Raw genomic sequence first — 17,514 nt, forward strand, 5'->3', positions numbered from 1 at the left:
CACCATGTGTAAATATTGAGTTTTGTTTTATTTAAAAAATACATACAGTGTATATATACACAAACATTTAAGTTGTAAAATGTATCTAAAAATACAAAGGAAAAAAAATCATCAAAACTTCCAAATGATCATTCAGAAGACAAGCGCTTGTAAAACCAACCTCCGAACAGAAATTCAAGAAATTCAAATCAAATTCTCAATTCTTCCCATTTTAAAGGTATATTACACCTAAATGTGTGACAAAGATGAATGTCCTGTGGCATTTCATATATGCATATGGTGATGGGAGGGGAAATTATATTTCAAATTCAATGCATTTTTTTTCTCTCTCAAAAAATGGTGTTCCCTGGGAAACTTTGCGACTGCATATTATTTCCATCAAGTTTTGCAACAGAACGCAGTTTCTCTGGAGAATATAAACGTTTTACAAGAGAAAAAGCCTTGAAATGTGATTTATGTGTGCCATCCCCATGTAGAGTTATCCGTTTGCGTGGAACAACTGCGTCCAGAAGATAAACACGCCACTAGTGATAGTGAACTCGGCCGAGTGTGCCTGTGCCGGTGAAGAGTATATCCGGCTGTCCGTTCCTCCAGATCTCCCTGACGATTCGTTCTCGCTCCTCCAGTCTTCTGGCTCTCTCCAGCTCTTCTGCTGAAGCAAACACGTTCACGCTCTTAATGGTTCCGTTCAGCTGGGTCTGATCGTTCATGGGACTCATGCTGAGCACTGGGACTTCTAGGTCCTCGTCGTCTCCTTCCTCACTTTCATCCTCTTCCTTGTCTTCCTCGCTGGACGCTTTTAGCCGTCTCTTGTCCGGTGTGGAGGGCGTCTTTGTCTTTGAGCGCTTTCGGCAGGTGATGCCCAGTATGAGGAGGGCCAGAGCCAGCAGAAGACCCGAACACACACCCAACATGAAGTACAGCGCGAAGCTCTCCATGTTCACTGTACAAAACACGGGAGGGAAATTGTCAAGAACGTGCATGAGTCATACACATACTCAAAATAAAGAATTTATATTAATTAATATATTAAACATAACATTCATATCAAATATCAATGTATTAATTTGCATACACCACAGTTCAGAAGTCTTGTGCATAAGGCTGCATTTATTTGATCAAACACAGTAAAAACAGTAATATTGTGAAGTATTATTAGTTTAAAATGTGGTATCCTTCAGAAAAAAATCCTTTATTGTAACATGCATGTTTAAAGGGGTCCTATAATGCCCCTTTTTACAAGATGTAAAATAAGAGAGTGTTTATGGGAAGATTCAGCTCAAAATACCCTACAGATAATTTTTTCTTATAGCATGTTAAAATTGTCACTTTTTTGTGTGTGCCCCTTTAAATGCAAATGAGCTGCTGCTGCTCCCAGCCCCCTTTCAAGAAGAGGGCGGAGCTTCAAGAGCTCGCGTTAATAGCAGCTCCGATTACCTCATGCAGACACTCGCTGAAAATGTCCGAAACTGTTCAGCCTTTTGTGTTCAAACCGGAGTCGGACAATGATGGAGAGACTCAAGAAGAAGTGACAACATGTAGAATGAGACAGGACGTTTCTGAATGGTTAGTTGATGAATTTATGTAGCTGATGTGGAGTCAACTATCTTCAAGACATTGATTAGCATATTCTGTCATGATAATCTATAAATCGCTTGTGTGGGAACTGCTGTAAGATCCTTGAGAGACAGAGAATATCTGCTGCATGAAGAACATGTATAGTTTAGTTTAGTTTAATTACGGTTATAACTTTTGTCATCTTGCTTTTATGACATGCTGTTGCATTTGTGTTACGTACTGTTTTGTGATAAATGTGAAAAGACGGATGCGACAGCTTGAGCAGATTCCCAAATGTGCTCGACTACAACAACTCTTCCTCTTCTCAACATGGCCTTTGTTGCGTGTACCCAGGGACGGGTGGGGTTTATATAAATTTTAGGGTTAGTGATGCCACTAAACTGTGAATAAGTTTGTTGTAGTCCCTACCAGCCGTTTGTTGTAGTCCTTAAAAGGCCCACTGAAATCAAAATTAAATTTTTTTTGCTTTTAGTATGACTATGTTAGCCTTAAGGTTATGAATAAGCTGGTGTCTTCCAAAACAATGACACAATTTGCATTTAGGAGATATAAGCATTCAAAACTTAGTCACTCACTTCTGTTAAAATGAGATTTTGATGACATCATCGCAGACCTTCTCATCAAATCTTCTGTCCAATCAAATGCTCTCTAGAATCTAAAGCATCCTGCCCCCTACACTATAAATAGACCCTGAAGCTGCGTCTGAAATCGGTCAGCTATTCACACATTTACTAATTTCTACATGGTGAAAGCCACATAACGCACTATACATGCGATAGGAAACGGTTCAGAGTGTAAATATTCAGTTGAGGCGAATGAAGTCTGGTTTCACGCGCACCGCAGCAGCGGACACACATAGGCCCTGTCCCAAATGGCACACTTCATGTGCACTTTCAGTCTTGTGGACTTAAAACGGCCGCTGCGTGCTCGTGTCCGTTAAGTCCACGAGACCGCAGGGTGTCCCATTTGTCATTTTAGGTCTCAGAAGGGTGGTCGCGAGCGCCCCCTTTGAGGTCGATATGCGCCCTCGATGCGCACTTCTGCCGAGCACCCACTGGTGCGGACTTCTTCCCGGCAGTCAAAGCGGCATTACGTTGTGAAAGTGCGGACTCAGAGGAAGACCGTGAGGGTTTAGGGTGCCATTTGGGACAGGGCCATTGTCTAGAGCAGAGCCGTTGACAAGAGACACGAGAGCGCAGCGCGGATCATATGCGCGAGTCGGCGCAGACAACGAAACATATCGGACCCATTTTAATTCTGTACAGAGTGCGAGATTATGATGATAAACGGTTAGAGATTGGGAGGAAACTGGCTTTATACCAAACAGAAAGGCTCTAGTCAAACTGTGGTATTACGAAACTTTATTGGCTGTTTCAAAAAAGGGGAGGAGCTGTTAACAGCTGTAGTCGTTTCAGGGGAAATTACGTCAAAACATTGAATAATGCTGTTTCAAGGTACTTCAGTGGGCCTTTAAAGGGTAACTAAACCCTAAACCAACTTTTTATTAGTTAATGATCTGCAAGACTGGGGATTTATTAGTGCTGTTCATTGATTAGAGTAAATGTTTTGACATTTGGGTATAAAGTGTTTTAATTCTACAATATATGGTGTAAAACCGTCTGAGTGCTGCCCTCTTAAGGTTGAACGGTGGCTACTGCAGTTGAATTTTCCTATTGGACGTTGTTTGCCATATGTTGGCTCTTCCAACGGCTCACTACCCACGCCCCTGGCACGAGCTCACCACGCCCTAAGCAATGTTTTCCAGCATTGATCACATGAGAGCGGCTTCACTCCGGCTGTCAATCAATCTGTCACTGCGGGTCTCAGGTGCACGCCCCCATGCTCAGCCCCGCCCTTGGTTCGTCTCCGCTGGGCTCGGCCCACTTTTCCAGCATTTTTCAAATATTGCCAGTGGGTGGAGTTAGGCTCTGATCAGGGGTTGAGTTACCCTTTAAAAAGTGATTTATGTAAAAGAAACTATCTCCCTTTTCTTTGAACTTTGAGCGTCGTAACTCTGCAGATGTTGTTTATGCAACACACTGAAAAGTGAAATCATAATCAAGGACCTATTTAAGAGTATAATATTTAAGGTTTTTTTGTATGTGTGGTTTTGACACTACAGAAAAACCTTAAAGGAACACTCCACTTTTTTTGAAAATAGGCTCATTTTACAAGTCCCCTAGAGTTAAATGGGTTGATTTTTACAGTTTTTGAATCCATTCAGCCGATCTTTGTATCTGGCGGTAGCACTTTTAGCATAGCTTAGCATACATCATTGATTCTAATCAGTCCATTAGCATCTCATTCAAAAAATGAACAAAGACACTTTCAATATTTTTCCTATTTAAAACTTGACTCTTCTACAGTTACATCGTGTGCTAAGACCAACTGAAAATTAAAAGTTGGATCTTCACGACCGTAATAGTCGTGGACCTTCGCGTCGCTGCAGTGATGGTACGGCCGCGAAGATCCGCGACTATTACGCAGGAATGAGATCGTAGTTCCTAGCCATATAGGTGTAGAAAATCACAACTTTTCATTTTCAGTTTGTCTTAGCACACGATGTAACTGTAGAAGAGTCAAGTTTTAAATAGGAAAAATATTGAAAGTGTCTTTGGTCATTTTTTGAATGAGATGCTAATGGACTGATTAGAATCAATGATGTATGCTAAGCTATGCTAAAAGTGCTACCGCCAGATACAAAGATCGACTGAATGGATTCAAAAACGGTAAAACTCAACTATTTAACTCTAGGGGACTTGTAAAATGAGCCTATTTTCCAAAAAAGTGGAGTGTTCCTTTGAACCCCAGGGAAAAAGAGAAAGAGGAACATTTAAGCCTCATGAAGTCAGAGGTGTCAAGCCAAATCAAACAGAACACTAAAGTCCATGGAATGGCTTGTTGTTTTGTTCTTCAGGTCAGAAGTGCGATGGGGCATAAAGTTCAATGAAACGGACCCAAATCGATATCAGTGTTTATCCAGGTGCCTTTCAGCGCTCGAGTTCTGAACCTGGGCATTAATGAACCATCTGTGTTTTACCTTTTATATGTGCGTAAGTAGCCATGCTGTTACTCAGCAGCTCCATGTCTTTCCGTACTGGGTTCATGTTGGCTTCTTTTTCTTTTCTTTTGTTCTCTCTTCTCTACTTTATCGCAGCTCGACCTTCAGACCCTGTGGTGGAAAAACACATATGCTTAAGAGAGAGCAGTCATATCTCTAAAGGTATAGGTCATTTTTCATAAACACTTTTTGTTATACTGGTTGAAAGTCTCTTCACATACTGATAGCAATCAATGATCTAAATATTACAACATGTACATATATCTTCTGTGGAAGACTCGGGAAAATGTTCATCCAATCAATGCCTGCTCGCGCAGACATCACTCGTCTTCAGTGCGTTTTAATGCTATGCAGAGTTGTAGACAGATAGTCACAGAACGCCGTAAAACAAACAGCAGCCATCTTTTACAGTTCCTCCTGAACCAAAACAACTGGCTTATGCTGCGTCCACGCCATGTCGTAAACGTAATTTCAAGATGGCAACCGTGCCGGTCTACTCACAGTGGTTCACGTCCTCAGACTCGGATTTATGCGTTTCTATGTCAACACTATCAACGCCGAAAAGAATCAGCAGCAGACAGATGGTACAGGTCAGTGCTCTGTAAGTTGTTTATGTTCATTCTTGTTGTAATGTCCCGTCAGAACCACTATCGTCAAAGATGATAGACAATTAGCATATAGTTTGGATTGGCGGTATGGTTCTGTTCTGGGCAAGAACTCCCTGCGCATCCATGCAGCCTAGCATGTATAAGAGCAGGGAGAGCAGCGATAAACCTCCCTTAGGGTAAACAGAACAGAACCAACAATGTATTGCAATCAATGTCAATATGTACAACCAGGGGCGGTTCTAGGATTTAAAGTTTAGGGGGGTTTAACCCCAGTGAGGGTATTTTAGGGTCCAAATTGCGCTATTAACTAGTAGCTTACTAACATGCATATCCATAGGATGGCTGTTTAGTAATACTTATAAAGTAATACTTATAAAGCTCCCCCGAGAAAATGTTTATTTCTCTGATCTACATATGTGCATTTTAAGATGTTCTGAAGGCCAAAAAATTAGATAACAGTAGCTTGAAAACCATGTCACTGGGCAGTAGATTATTTGTCTTTCTTATCTCCACATCTCTCTTTTTTCTCTCTTCCCCTCCTAACGCTGAGCTTTAACTGATATAGTTTTTCCATTTTTGTCAGAGAAGAAAGTACATATTAACATACTGATATTTATATGTTTTATGAATACTTTTCTTAGACACGTTAATTTACTGTTTATTAAAGTTTTAAGTTTATTAAATTAATTAACAAAATAAACACATTCATTACTAATCTTATGCCCAATACAGGCTGAAATAGCTGAGCTTTTTTATTTATTTACTGAAGGCTACAAATGGAATAATATTAATTTACAATGTGTACACATTCATTATTAATCTTATGCCTAATCTGAAGAAAATGGTTTTGTTAATATTTCTTGTTTGTGAATTACATTATGAATCACATTGGCCTATTTTCAATTCAAATTGGCGAAATTAGACAAAAGTGTAGGCTATTAATTTGCCTGTCTTAGCTTACATTTCTCTCACTTGACGTCGAGTTGTGAAGCTAAAATTCGCGTTTAGCCTCAGCAGATTCTGTGTGAACATAAAGCCTGCCTACTCTGATTTGATTGGTTTTCTCGAATATTTTGACATTGACAAGCGATGACAGACCAATGAGGCTCAGATGAACACACACCTCTGCTTCTGACGTGCGCTCTGCCCGGCGCACCGCTACGGATTGAAGAACATGCTGACTAAAAGATGGGACGAAGCCGAAGCCTCCTGCCAGTTTCATATGCTTTAAAGGTTAATCACATATTTTTTAGGGGGATTGGGGCAGAAGTTAAGGGGGGCTGAAGCCCCCCTAAAAAGGTTCTAGAACCGCCCCTGTGTACAACATAATTCAGGAATTTAGTCTGATTCAGGGGGAATTAGAATGCCAAATCCTTAATGACGAGAGGAGGAGCTGGGGATGGAGGAGGGTAATGAGCTCCGGAGAAACGTGATAGTAGCTGATAATACTGAAGGAGCTTAAATATGCACGTTGTGATAGACGTCGTATTCCTATTGGTAGACGTGATCAGCTGACAGTCAGCTGATGCAAGCTTGACTAACGTGACCTGCCAGAACTAACGCTATGTTTGATTTATGTGCTTTGAGACATGAGGTAGTTTAACGCTTGACGCTTTGCAGACTCTGCTGTGTTTTGAAGGAGGCGTGGCTTTGGAGACGCTCGGAAGGGAGGGTGGGATCTAATGCTTTCAAAGCTACCTCGCTATTGCTATTGCTAGCCGCTCCACAGTTGCCTACCCCAGGGGCGCGGGAAGTGGGGGTGCTGAGGGTGCTGCAGCACCCCCTGTTTTCAAAGGATTGCAATGCACATTTTTGTACATTTACACTTATTCATTTTTAGGATTTAATCATTTATTTGTAATAAACATTTTAAGTGGCCCATTAAAATGTATTATTTATATGTTGAATTATGTTTTTAAAACATAGCCTACATGAGGTCATATTGTGACCGTTGCGGTGTGTGCGTATATAGAAAGAGCGGTAATATTTCCTCCAGTGGAGAGCGCCTTTCTGGAGATTCCGTTGATTTCTGAAGCTCATTCCGCTCAGCACCGCGCGCTCAACCCAGAACTCCCTTTGTGACATTCTTGATCAAATATAGGCCTATCTGAAATAGGGCTGCCCCAGACTAAGGTTTTATTTTTCTTTTCTTTTTTTCTAGTAGTTGTTCATTTAAGCCGTTGTTCACGCAGCGCGCCGCCTCCATGTCATTGTCTGTTATAGGCTATTTGCTTATTATTTATTAAATCCGGGCAATTTGGTTGATCAAATATTTATTAAAATTAAGATACAATGTATACAAAACGAAATTCAATGTAAGGCTTTCAACAAAACAAAACTTATTGCAGTATTATTTAACTTATTGAAGACCCCCGTCTTCTGATAAAGGCTATTATGCATCTTATGTGTCCTGTTCACTTTTCAACGTAGCCATTTAATAAAAAAATAACATTATAATATTTAAACTGAAACTAAATACGTGTTTTAATGGCTACAAGCAGTGTTGGGTGTAACTAAGTAATTAGTTACTGTAATTTTCCCTTGAAAAAGTAAAGAAAAGGGATTACTCTTATTTTTTCTGTAATTTAATTACAGTTAGGCTACTTCTGAAGTAATTGAACTAAATACTAAATACAATTATATATTGTAATGACCTTCCCCTTTAATTTGCTTCGCTTTGCGCTACCACTAGAGGGAGCACTAACGTGTATAAGTAAACAGGAAACTAAGCAATGGCAGTGCACGTTTGTTCTCGAGCTAACATCAACTCGGGGAAAATGGTTCAAACTTTTGTGTCCCTTTGGCAAGCAGAGCGAGGTATGTTAAGTTTGTTTCATGTATTTCTTTGGTAAGATTTAATTAATTTGAACAATGTTAAATGTGTAGTGAATGTTGGTTAAGTTTGTTTATGAATTTTTACTTTAAATATGTTTGTTTCTTTTGTTATTTTGTTTTCTTGTAGTTTTACGGTGCCATGTGCTGTGATGCTATTGTTATGGTGCAAAGAGAGAGAATTTGCAACAAAGAATTGAGACCATGAACACTTCAGCTATGAAGTTTATTGCATCTGAGTAAAAATAAAACAAGAGCACCCGTCAGAAACTCTCTGCCTCATTCTTCGACGCCAAGGGCCGCTACAGTAAAACTCGCTGCTTCACATGGCGTTTGCATCGCGTGGCTGCTGTTTCTTCGCATGAGTGGGGTCCGACGCTGCAAACAAAGCCTTCATCGATTCACTGTCGTGTGCATCGCAACAGCAAGAGACTGTTTCCACGTAAGGACTACAACATTACACAGTCAACTTGGAATGCTTTTATTCACGAAAGACTGAAGGTAATTGCAAACGAACATTGTTGTTACGGACTCATGAAAAAAAAAAAAAAAAAATGTGATTTTTAGTGAAACTTTTTGAGATTTTGTGGCTTGTAAAAAAACAAACAAAAAAAAACAAAAAAAAACTGATTTTGTAGTAAGTTTATAAATGAAGGGTGATTATTGATGAAGTTGAAGTTATGGATTTTGAGTTTTCGTCTTACAAGTATTGACTGCCATAGTTAATGCTGGGTTTATATTTTGTAGGATGCCTAACAAAATAAGTGTAAAGGGTTGAATGTCAATTTATAATTGTGTTGCATATACGATTTGACTGTTCCTGTTTGCTAAATTATTTGAGTGTCAATATAGATGTCTGATATGAGTAAATTATTGCTCTAAGTTTGTAGACAGACAAAATGGAAGACACCGTTGAACAAGCTGTAGCACAGGCAAGTCAAAAACCAGTTCCTGATAAAGATTTAAACATTTCTGCAGGAATGCAACAGGTTGGATCAAGATCAAGTTCTCGAAAAAGAAATCGTACAGAGAAAGGCCTAGAAATGCATAAACAGGAGGCAAAGAAGCATGAGAAAGCTTTTAACAAGGCTTATGACTTCTGGAAGCAGACAGCTAAGGAAACTAGGTCTAAACTGAAAGCTTTATGCACAGGTGAAGAGCTTGAACAAATTTTAAAGGACATTCAAAGTAGACACGATATAGTTACCCAGCATTATGATCCCTTACTGCGTAATCAGACTACAACGCCTGAGATTGTCAAAAGAGTAGATGTATGTGCCACTTTGACTGCAGAAATCAGTGATTTGGTGAGCAAACGAATAGAAACTGTTGATGAAATCCATAAAAGAGAAGTCGTGAAAGAAAGAGTAAGGCAGATATTAAATAAAGACGAGTATGAATCTATCTTTGGTTACACCAATACAGATACTATAACCTCAGAATTATCACAGACTTCAGATTGCCTATTAACGACATCAGAATCCTCCTCCAAAGCTTCCAGTAAGCGAGCTGATGCAGAAGCAGACCTTGCAGCAAAAGTAGAGCAAGTAAAGGCTATGCGAAAAATTCACGATCAGCAGGCCCGATTACTTAAGATGGAGAAAGACTGGGAGCTGAACGAAGCAAGAATGCAAGCAGAGGTGAAACAGAAGGGAAAAGAGATGCACCTAAGACTTGAGGCAGAAAGGACAAAGTTGAAGATGCTACAAGCAAAAAAGGAAGTTAAGGTAGCCGCAGCTCGAGTCAATGCCTACAATAATTGTGAGAGCGATCTTGAAGATGAGGAGGAGAGAGGAGATGCAACTCAGGCTGAATGGGGAGAGGCCGATAATAAATCCCAGCTGAATTCTGAGGTAAAGTCATTCCATTCTCAACAAGTGCTTCATAAGGTAAAGACAACTCAAGAGACTGAGAACTTAGCTCAAGTGTTAGCAAACTCCCTAAGCATAAGTCGATTACCTGTTCCAGAGCCAACGACTTTCACTGGGGATCCCTTGAAGTTCATTGATTGGAAAATGTCTTTTACAGCACTTATTGACCATAAGTTAATTCCATCAAGTGAGAAGATGTTCTACTTGAAAACCTATGTTGCTGGAGAAGCTCGTAAAGCTGTGGAAGGTTTCTTTTACAGAAATTCTGCAGATGCATATCAGGGTGCCTGGAAGGTCCTTGAGGAGAGGTATGGAAATCCATTCATTGTTCAGAGAGCTTTTCGAGAAAAACTCATGCGGTGGCCTAAGGTGGGAGTAAATGATCCTCTTTCTTTACGAGAGTTCACTGACGTTCTACAAGGCTGTGTTGAAGCTATTCCACATGTTAAAGGTTTGGCTATTTTGAATGACTGTGAGGAAAATTACAAACTACTCAAGAAATTACCAGAGTGGATTGTACGCAAATGGAACAAAATTGTGGTCGAAGAGCTGGACGCGACTGGTGAGTTTCCAAGCTTTAAGCGATTTGCAGAATTCTTGCAGAAAGAGTCCAAGATGGCTTGCTGTCCTTTCACTTCTCCACTTCTAATGAGTTTCAAGGTTCCAGATGAGAGATTTCCCAAAAGAGCCAAAGCCTTCAACACAAAGGTTCAAGTTAAAGATTCAACAAGGCTAGAATTCAAGATAACATGTTCTGTTTGTAAGAGCGAAGCTCACAGCATTGTTAAATGTCCGACCTTTGCAGAAAAGCCCATGGATGACAAAAGGTCTTTTATTCGTGAGAACCACCTTTGTTTTGGATGTCTCAGAAAGGGCCATATTTCTAAGGACTGCAAAAGACGACATATTTGTGGCACATGTGGCTTGCGCCATCCTACCTGTTTGCATGAAGACAAAGGGTCTCTGAAGGTATCAAGAATGGATTTCACTCCTACAACAGTCCACACAAGTCAAGAAGTTCAAAGGGTTATGTCTCATGCAGTAACACAACGCGAGTCTGCTACCTCGAGCATTGTTCCGGTCTTTATTTCAACAGTTGAGGAGCCACATAATGAGATACTTACTTATGCTTTACTGGATACACAGAGTGACACAACTTTTATTTTTAAAGATTTTCTTGATGAGCTCCAAGTAAGCAGTCAAGCAGTGAAGCTGAGACTTAGTACTATGACGACCACAGATACAGTCACGGCAAGTAAGAAGGTTAGTGGGCTGCAAGTTCGAGGATTCCAAGTGGGAAAATGCATCAAAGTTCAGCAAGCCTATACATGTGACTTCATTCCTGTGGATAAAGCTTATATTCCAACCAGAAAAACTGCATTGCAATGGCCTCACCTCAAGCACATAGCCAATGAGTTGTCACCACTTCAGAGCTGTGATATAGGATTGTTGATTGGCTATGATTGTCCTTCAGCGTTGGCTCCCTTAGAGGTCATCATCGGCAATGAAAACGAGCCTTTTGCACAGAAAACAGAGCTGGGTTGGAGCATCATAGGCCTTTGTAATCCCCATCTGGACAGACAAGGAAGTCAAAGTTTCGTGCATCGAGTCTCTGCGAAAGAAATGTCAGTTCCATCAGCTAATGATGTCTTAAAGGTATTGGAGTCAGACTTCAATGAAAGGAGTTATGAGGACAAATATGTGTCCCAGGAAGATGTCCGTTTTATACGCATTCTTAGTGATAACATCAAACATAAAGAAAATGGACATTTTCAACTGCCCCTTCCCTTTAAGAGCAGCAGCCCTCCTTCACTACCTAATAATAAGAAGCTTGCTCTGGTACGTTTACAGCACTTAAAGAAGAAGCTGAAGTCAAACCAACAGTATTATGATAAGTATAAGGCATTCATGGAGGAAATGTTCAGCAAGGGAGATGCCGAGTTGGCTCCTAGAATATGTGATGGAGAAACAGCGTGGTATATACCACATCACGGTGTTTACCACCCTCATAAGCCAGACAAGTTGAGGGTGGTATTTGACTGCTCTGCAAAGTTTTGTGGTATTTCTCTTAATGACACTCTCCTCACTGGTCCAGACTTAATCAATTCTATGGTGGGAGTACTTTGCCGGTTCCGGAGGGAAGCTGTTGCTGTTACATGCGATATCGAAAAGATGTTCCATCAATTCCATGTTCCTCCTGAGGAAAGAAATTACTTGAGATTCTTCTGGTGGGAGAATGGAGATTTGGAAGAAGAACCTCAAGAATATAGAATGACTGTACATCTTTTCGGCGCTGCTTCATCTCCGGGATGTGCCAACTTTGGTCTTAAATATCTAGCAGAGCAGTATAAATCTGAGTATCCCACAGCTTCGTCATTCGTGAAGAAGAACTTCTATGTTGATGACGGCTTGATTTCAGTCCCACTGATCCAGGAAGCGAAAGAGTTAATTGCCAAGGCTCAAACCTTGTGCAAGCATGGAGGGTTACGCCTTCATAAGTTTAATTCAAATGAGAAAGAAGTTCTACATTGTGTGGATTCTTCAGAGTGGGCAATGACTAACGAACCGCTTAACCTGAATCCTGAAGTAACAGGATATGTTCTTGGAATTCAGTGGTCTACGAAAGATGACACATTTAGTTTTGATATCAAACTGAAAGACCAGCCTTCAACACGTCGGGGTATTCTGTCCATTGTTGCTTCTCTGTTCGACCCTATTGGGTTTGTCGCGTCTTTTCTTCTGAAAGGAAAATGTATTTTACAGGAGCTGTGCCGTAGAAATGTTGGATGGGATGATCCTCTTCCTGATGACTTATTCCTACGGTGGGAGGAGTGGAAAGGTAGTTTTCAGGACTTGAAAGATTTCAGCATACAACGATGCTATCATCCACCATCTTTTAGTAACATCATCCGGACAGAACTGCACCATTTCTCGGATGCTAGCAACATAGGGTATGGTGCATGTTCTTATCTTCGATTCAAGAATGATAAAGACGAAGTATACTGTAGTCTTGTAATGGCGAAAGCTCGAGTTGCACCAACAAAGATCAAAAGTATTCCGAGATTGGAGATGTCCGCTGCCGTAGTTTCTGCCAGAATGAGTGTTATGTTAAAGGCTGAACTGGAAATGAAGATCGATCAAGAGTTCTTTTGGACTGACTCACAGGTTGTACTAGCATATGTTAACAATGAAGCCAGAAGATTTCATGTGTTTGTTGCAAATCGTGTCCAGCTAATCAGGGAAACCACAAGTCCAACCCGGTGGTATTATGTTAATACAGCTGAAAATCCTGCGGATCACGTCTCTAGAGGTCTTCTTGTCTCAGATATATCCTCAACAAACTGGCTGTCAGCACCCACATTCCTGTGGAAACAAGATGTTTGTCCAACTCCTAACCCTTCAAATACTCTACTTGTAGGAGACCCTGAGGTCAGACTAGTTCAAGCCTTTGCGACCAAAGGAGGTGTTAGTGCGGACTTTCTTGAACGATTCAGTCAATTTTCTTCCTGGAGAACCCTCATTAATGTCATTGCTAGAATAAAAAGGCTAGCCACAAGACATAAAGGTCTTAAGGGCATTGTGACTGTGGAAGAATATGAAAGGGCATCTGAGGTTGTCATTAAGCTCATTCAACAACAGGCTTTTCCCCAAGAGTTCAGAGCAATTCAGGGAGGACACATTCTTCAGAGATCAAATTCGCTTTTCAATCTCAATCCGGTGTTGAAGGGAGGTCTTCTTCGGGTTGGAGGAAGGTTAAACCAGTCTTCTCTCAGTGAAGAGGTCAAGTATCCAGTCATTTTGCCAAAAGATAGCCATGTCACTAAACTCATTTTGACACACTACCATGCCAAAATTTGTCATCAAGGAAGCTATCAAACACTCATGGAGCTCAGAGCAAATGGATTTTGGGTTATCGGCGGCAGTAAATCCATAGCTAAGTTGATCTACAAATGTGTGCAATGTAGAAAGCTCAGACGGCCAGTAGAGGAGCAGCAAATGGCTGAGCTTCCAAAAGAACGCACTGAAGCTTCTGCTCCTTTCTGTTACACTGGTATGGACTGCTTTGGTCCATTTATCATAAAGAAGAGTCGAAAGGAGTGTAAAAGGTATGGTCTTCTGTTCACTTGCCTTTCTTCACGAGCTGTCCATATCGAAATGCTGGAGGATCTGTCGACAGACATGTTCATTAATGCTCTAAGGTGTTTCATCAGCCTCCGTGGAGCTGTACGTCAACTTTACTGTGATTGTGGTACAAATTTTGTGGGAGCGAGAAATGAGCTTCGTGAAGCTCTTAAAGAATGTGAGGTTAAGAGACTGGAATCATTTCTTTCTGAAAATCAGTGTGAGTTCATCTTCAACGCTGCGTCAGCTAGTCACTCGGGTGGTGTCTGGGAACGCCAAATTAGGACTGTGCGAAATGTACTGAATGCTACACTTTCTCAATGCCCAGGCAGACTTGATGACTCCTCCCTTCGAACATTGTTTTATGAAGCGATGGCTGTTGTTAATAGTCGACCATTAACTGTAGATGGAATAAACGACCCTAAGTCACTGGAACCCTTAACACCAAACCATCTTATCTTAATGAAATCCAAGGCCGCTCTTCCTCCTCCTGGAAAATTCGTGAAGGAAGACATGTATGCCACAAAAAGGTGGCGTAGAGTCCAGTACTTAATCGAACAGTTCTGGAGTCGATGGAAAAGAGAGTATCTCCTGAATATTTCCACACGACAGAAGTGGCATGTACCCCGACGTAATCTCAAGGTGAATGACATAGTCATCATCAAAGATGACATGTTGCCAAGGAATCACTGGCAGTTAGGTCGAGTTGTTGAGGTCATTCAAGGCAGCGATGGCTTAGTACGGCGAGTTAAAGTTCAAACAGGAGAACGAAAACTAAAGTCTAAGTTAGGGCATCACTCTAAATCTTCAGTCATTGAGCGACCAATTCAAAAACTAGTAGTTCTACTTGAGAGTGAATGATTCATTAGTGCAGGCGATTCTCTTGCATTAAACAAAGGTTAGCACAAGGATTTATATATTTATTTTATTTGTGTTATGTAATTTTTTTTTGTTGAAAAGGGTTTTGGGATTTAAAATCATGTTTGGGTTTGTGTTTATTGTAACATGATTTGGTGGGAGTGTAATGACCTTCCCCTTTAATTTGCTTCGCTTTGCGCTACCACTAGAGGGAGCACTAACGTGTATAAGTAAACAGGAAACTAAGCAATGGCAGTGCACGTTTGTTCTCGAGCTAACATCAACTCGGGGAAAATGGTTCAAACTTTTGTGTCCCTTTGGCAAGCAGAGCGAGGTATGTTAAGTTTGTTTCATGTATTTCTTTGGTAAGATTTGATTAATTTGAACAATGTTAAATGTGTAGTGAATGTTTGTTTATGAATTTTTACTTTAAATATGTTTGTTTCTTTTGTTATTTTGTTTTCTTGTAGTTTTACGGTGCCATGTGCTGTGATGCTATTGTTATGGTGCAAAGAGAGAGAATTTGCAACAAAGAATTGAGACCATGAACACTTCAGCTATGAAGTTTATTGCATCTGAGTAAAAATAAAACAAGAGCACCCGTCAGAAACTCTCTGCCTCATTCTTCGACGCCAAGGGCCGCTACATATATATATATATAATACAATAATGGAACTAACATCAACATTTAAAGTCTAACTTTAAAATGCATGTTTTTATGTATCCTTCTAACATTTGTAATACTTTGGTCAGAATAATTGATGTAGTTTTATATTATTTATTTTAATGAATTAAAAGAACCGTTTCAAGTCTATCCTTGAATCGCTTAACTAGTCGAGGTTGATATAAATTTGGGAAGTAGCCTAATTAGTAATTAAATACATTTTGGAGAGGGTAATTTGTAGCTACAGTAGGCTAATCAAATTACACTATTGAAGATGTAATTAGTAACTAGTACAGGGCTCCAGAGTGCGACTAAATGGTCGCATTTTGCGACTAAAATTTGAGAGTGTGCGACTGAATTTTACATCCAGTCGCACATGTGCGACCAGTAAATTTGCCTGCTGTCGGTACTGGAGAAATTAAGAAAATACACTTACTAATTATAATTGATAGACGTTATGTCTGGCAAATTCTATCTTTGCCAGCCGTTTCTATATGAGATAATATTAAACCATTTGTCCGTGATGCATTTTTGCCATTCGCAATCCAGAAGAGCGAGAAAGCGAGCTCTCTCACGTGGAGCTACAGCGAACACAACACCACAGTCAGCTTAATGAGTGACGATGGCCAAGAGAACTACACATAAGTTTTTCTGCTTAAACTTTAGGGATGTGCTGTGATATTAATCTAATTTTATTTTCGATTTTGGCTTCCAAGAATTATAAAAAGATGGTATGAGGTAAAACTATTCCATGTTCCGTGTTCAGTGCCGTGTTCAGTCGAGCGCGACATCCTTCCCTTCACAGCCTTGCGCTGTCATTTCTCCTTAAACCTAAACTAAACGTCAGATTCAGTAATTGTTGTAAACTGCAGTCTCTACTGTTGCTAAACTGCGGGATGTGTTTGATAATAAAGAGCTATTAAATGCACAATAATCTGCGCAAGAGACGCTGTTTCCAACTTCAAGGCGGCTTATGTGTGTGTGCTGCGAAATGGACCGACTTGCACTTAATATTTTAGGTTTCGTGTGCGAAGCCTAAACCATCAAATAAACAACAAATAGCCGGTGTCAAAATGACCGGATTGGAGAGTAGTTATTTTAACAGTTTATATCTTAAATGGGCGTAAATAGTTTGGAGAAATAGGAGAATATGGTATTATTATTATATGGTCTTAAAGGGGCAGGGTCTGATAAACCTGCTGACGATTGAGCCATTAATTCCAATCGAACAAAAGACAAATAGAAAATATTCACATCTCTTGAATTAACAACTTTAGCTTTTATAAGCATCGATCTATCAATTTATTCAGTGAAAACTATGCAGTGTTATTTTACATTTCATTACTTAATTAGATTTCTTTGTAGGTTTGTTCTTTACTGTAATATTAATGTTAGCAGACCTTCCAAATACCTGCACACTGGTCCATTTACAAATAGATGTTTTATATTTGTGTTCAAACTTTGGGTTTCTTTTGCTATAGATAATTTACTTTTCTTACTTTTCTTACTTTTATTATAAAAAAAATAAAATAAAGTAAGCTATAATAAAAAGAACCGGTAAGAATACTGTTAAAGTACCGGATCGATAAGCAGTATCGGTAAGAGTAGTAATACCATTAAAACCTTAACGATACCGATCCCTATTAGTAATACAGTGGAAATTAGTAGATTTGGTTAGCATGTTGATTTACGGTGTGCGCCCCTAAAATTTCTGGTTGTGCCCCTAAAATTTTCAGTTGGGGGCCACTGTGCTCCTAGTGACAAAAGTTAGCCTGGAGCCCTGTAGTAATTCATAACTTTTTTAGAGTAACTTACCCAACACTGGCAATTTGTAACCCCCCCCCCCCCCCCCCCCCCCCAATCAAAAATCACAGCACCCCCAACCTAAAACATCTTCCCGCGCCCCTGGCCTACCCTACC

At 40.1% G+C, this 17,514-nt stretch overlaps 1 protein-coding gene across 3 annotated transcripts in view; it reads right to left on the reverse strand.

Annotated features, from left to right (window-relative positions):
* The window catches only part of eva1bb (eva-1 homolog Bb (C. elegans)), a 26,021-nt gene continuing 8,507 nt past the window's right edge, over nucleotides 1-17,514 (reverse strand). Inside the window, exons 1-3 of one of the 3 annotated variants that reach the window (XM_079829700.1) lie at nucleotides 5,141-5,440; nucleotides 4,619-4,750; nucleotides 11-943 (exon numbers count right to left, since the gene is read on the reverse strand). In XM_079829700.1, coding sequence (XP_079685826.1) covers nucleotides 525-943; nucleotides 4,619-4,685 — 486 coding nt within the window. In that variant the 5' untranslated portion in view covers nucleotides 4,686-4,750; nucleotides 5,141-5,440 and the 3' untranslated portion in view covers nucleotides 11-524. Of the gene's footprint in view, nucleotides 944-4,618; nucleotides 5,441-17,514 lie in introns of those variants that run through there. The other 2 variants (XM_079829699.1, XM_079829701.1) reach the window with 2 other exon arrangements.

This window comes from Gobio gobio (assembly GCF_949357685.1).
Source record: "Gobio gobio genome assembly, chromosome: 11".
Lineage (NCBI taxonomy): Eukaryota > Metazoa > Chordata > Actinopteri > Cypriniformes > Gobionidae > Gobio > Gobio gobio.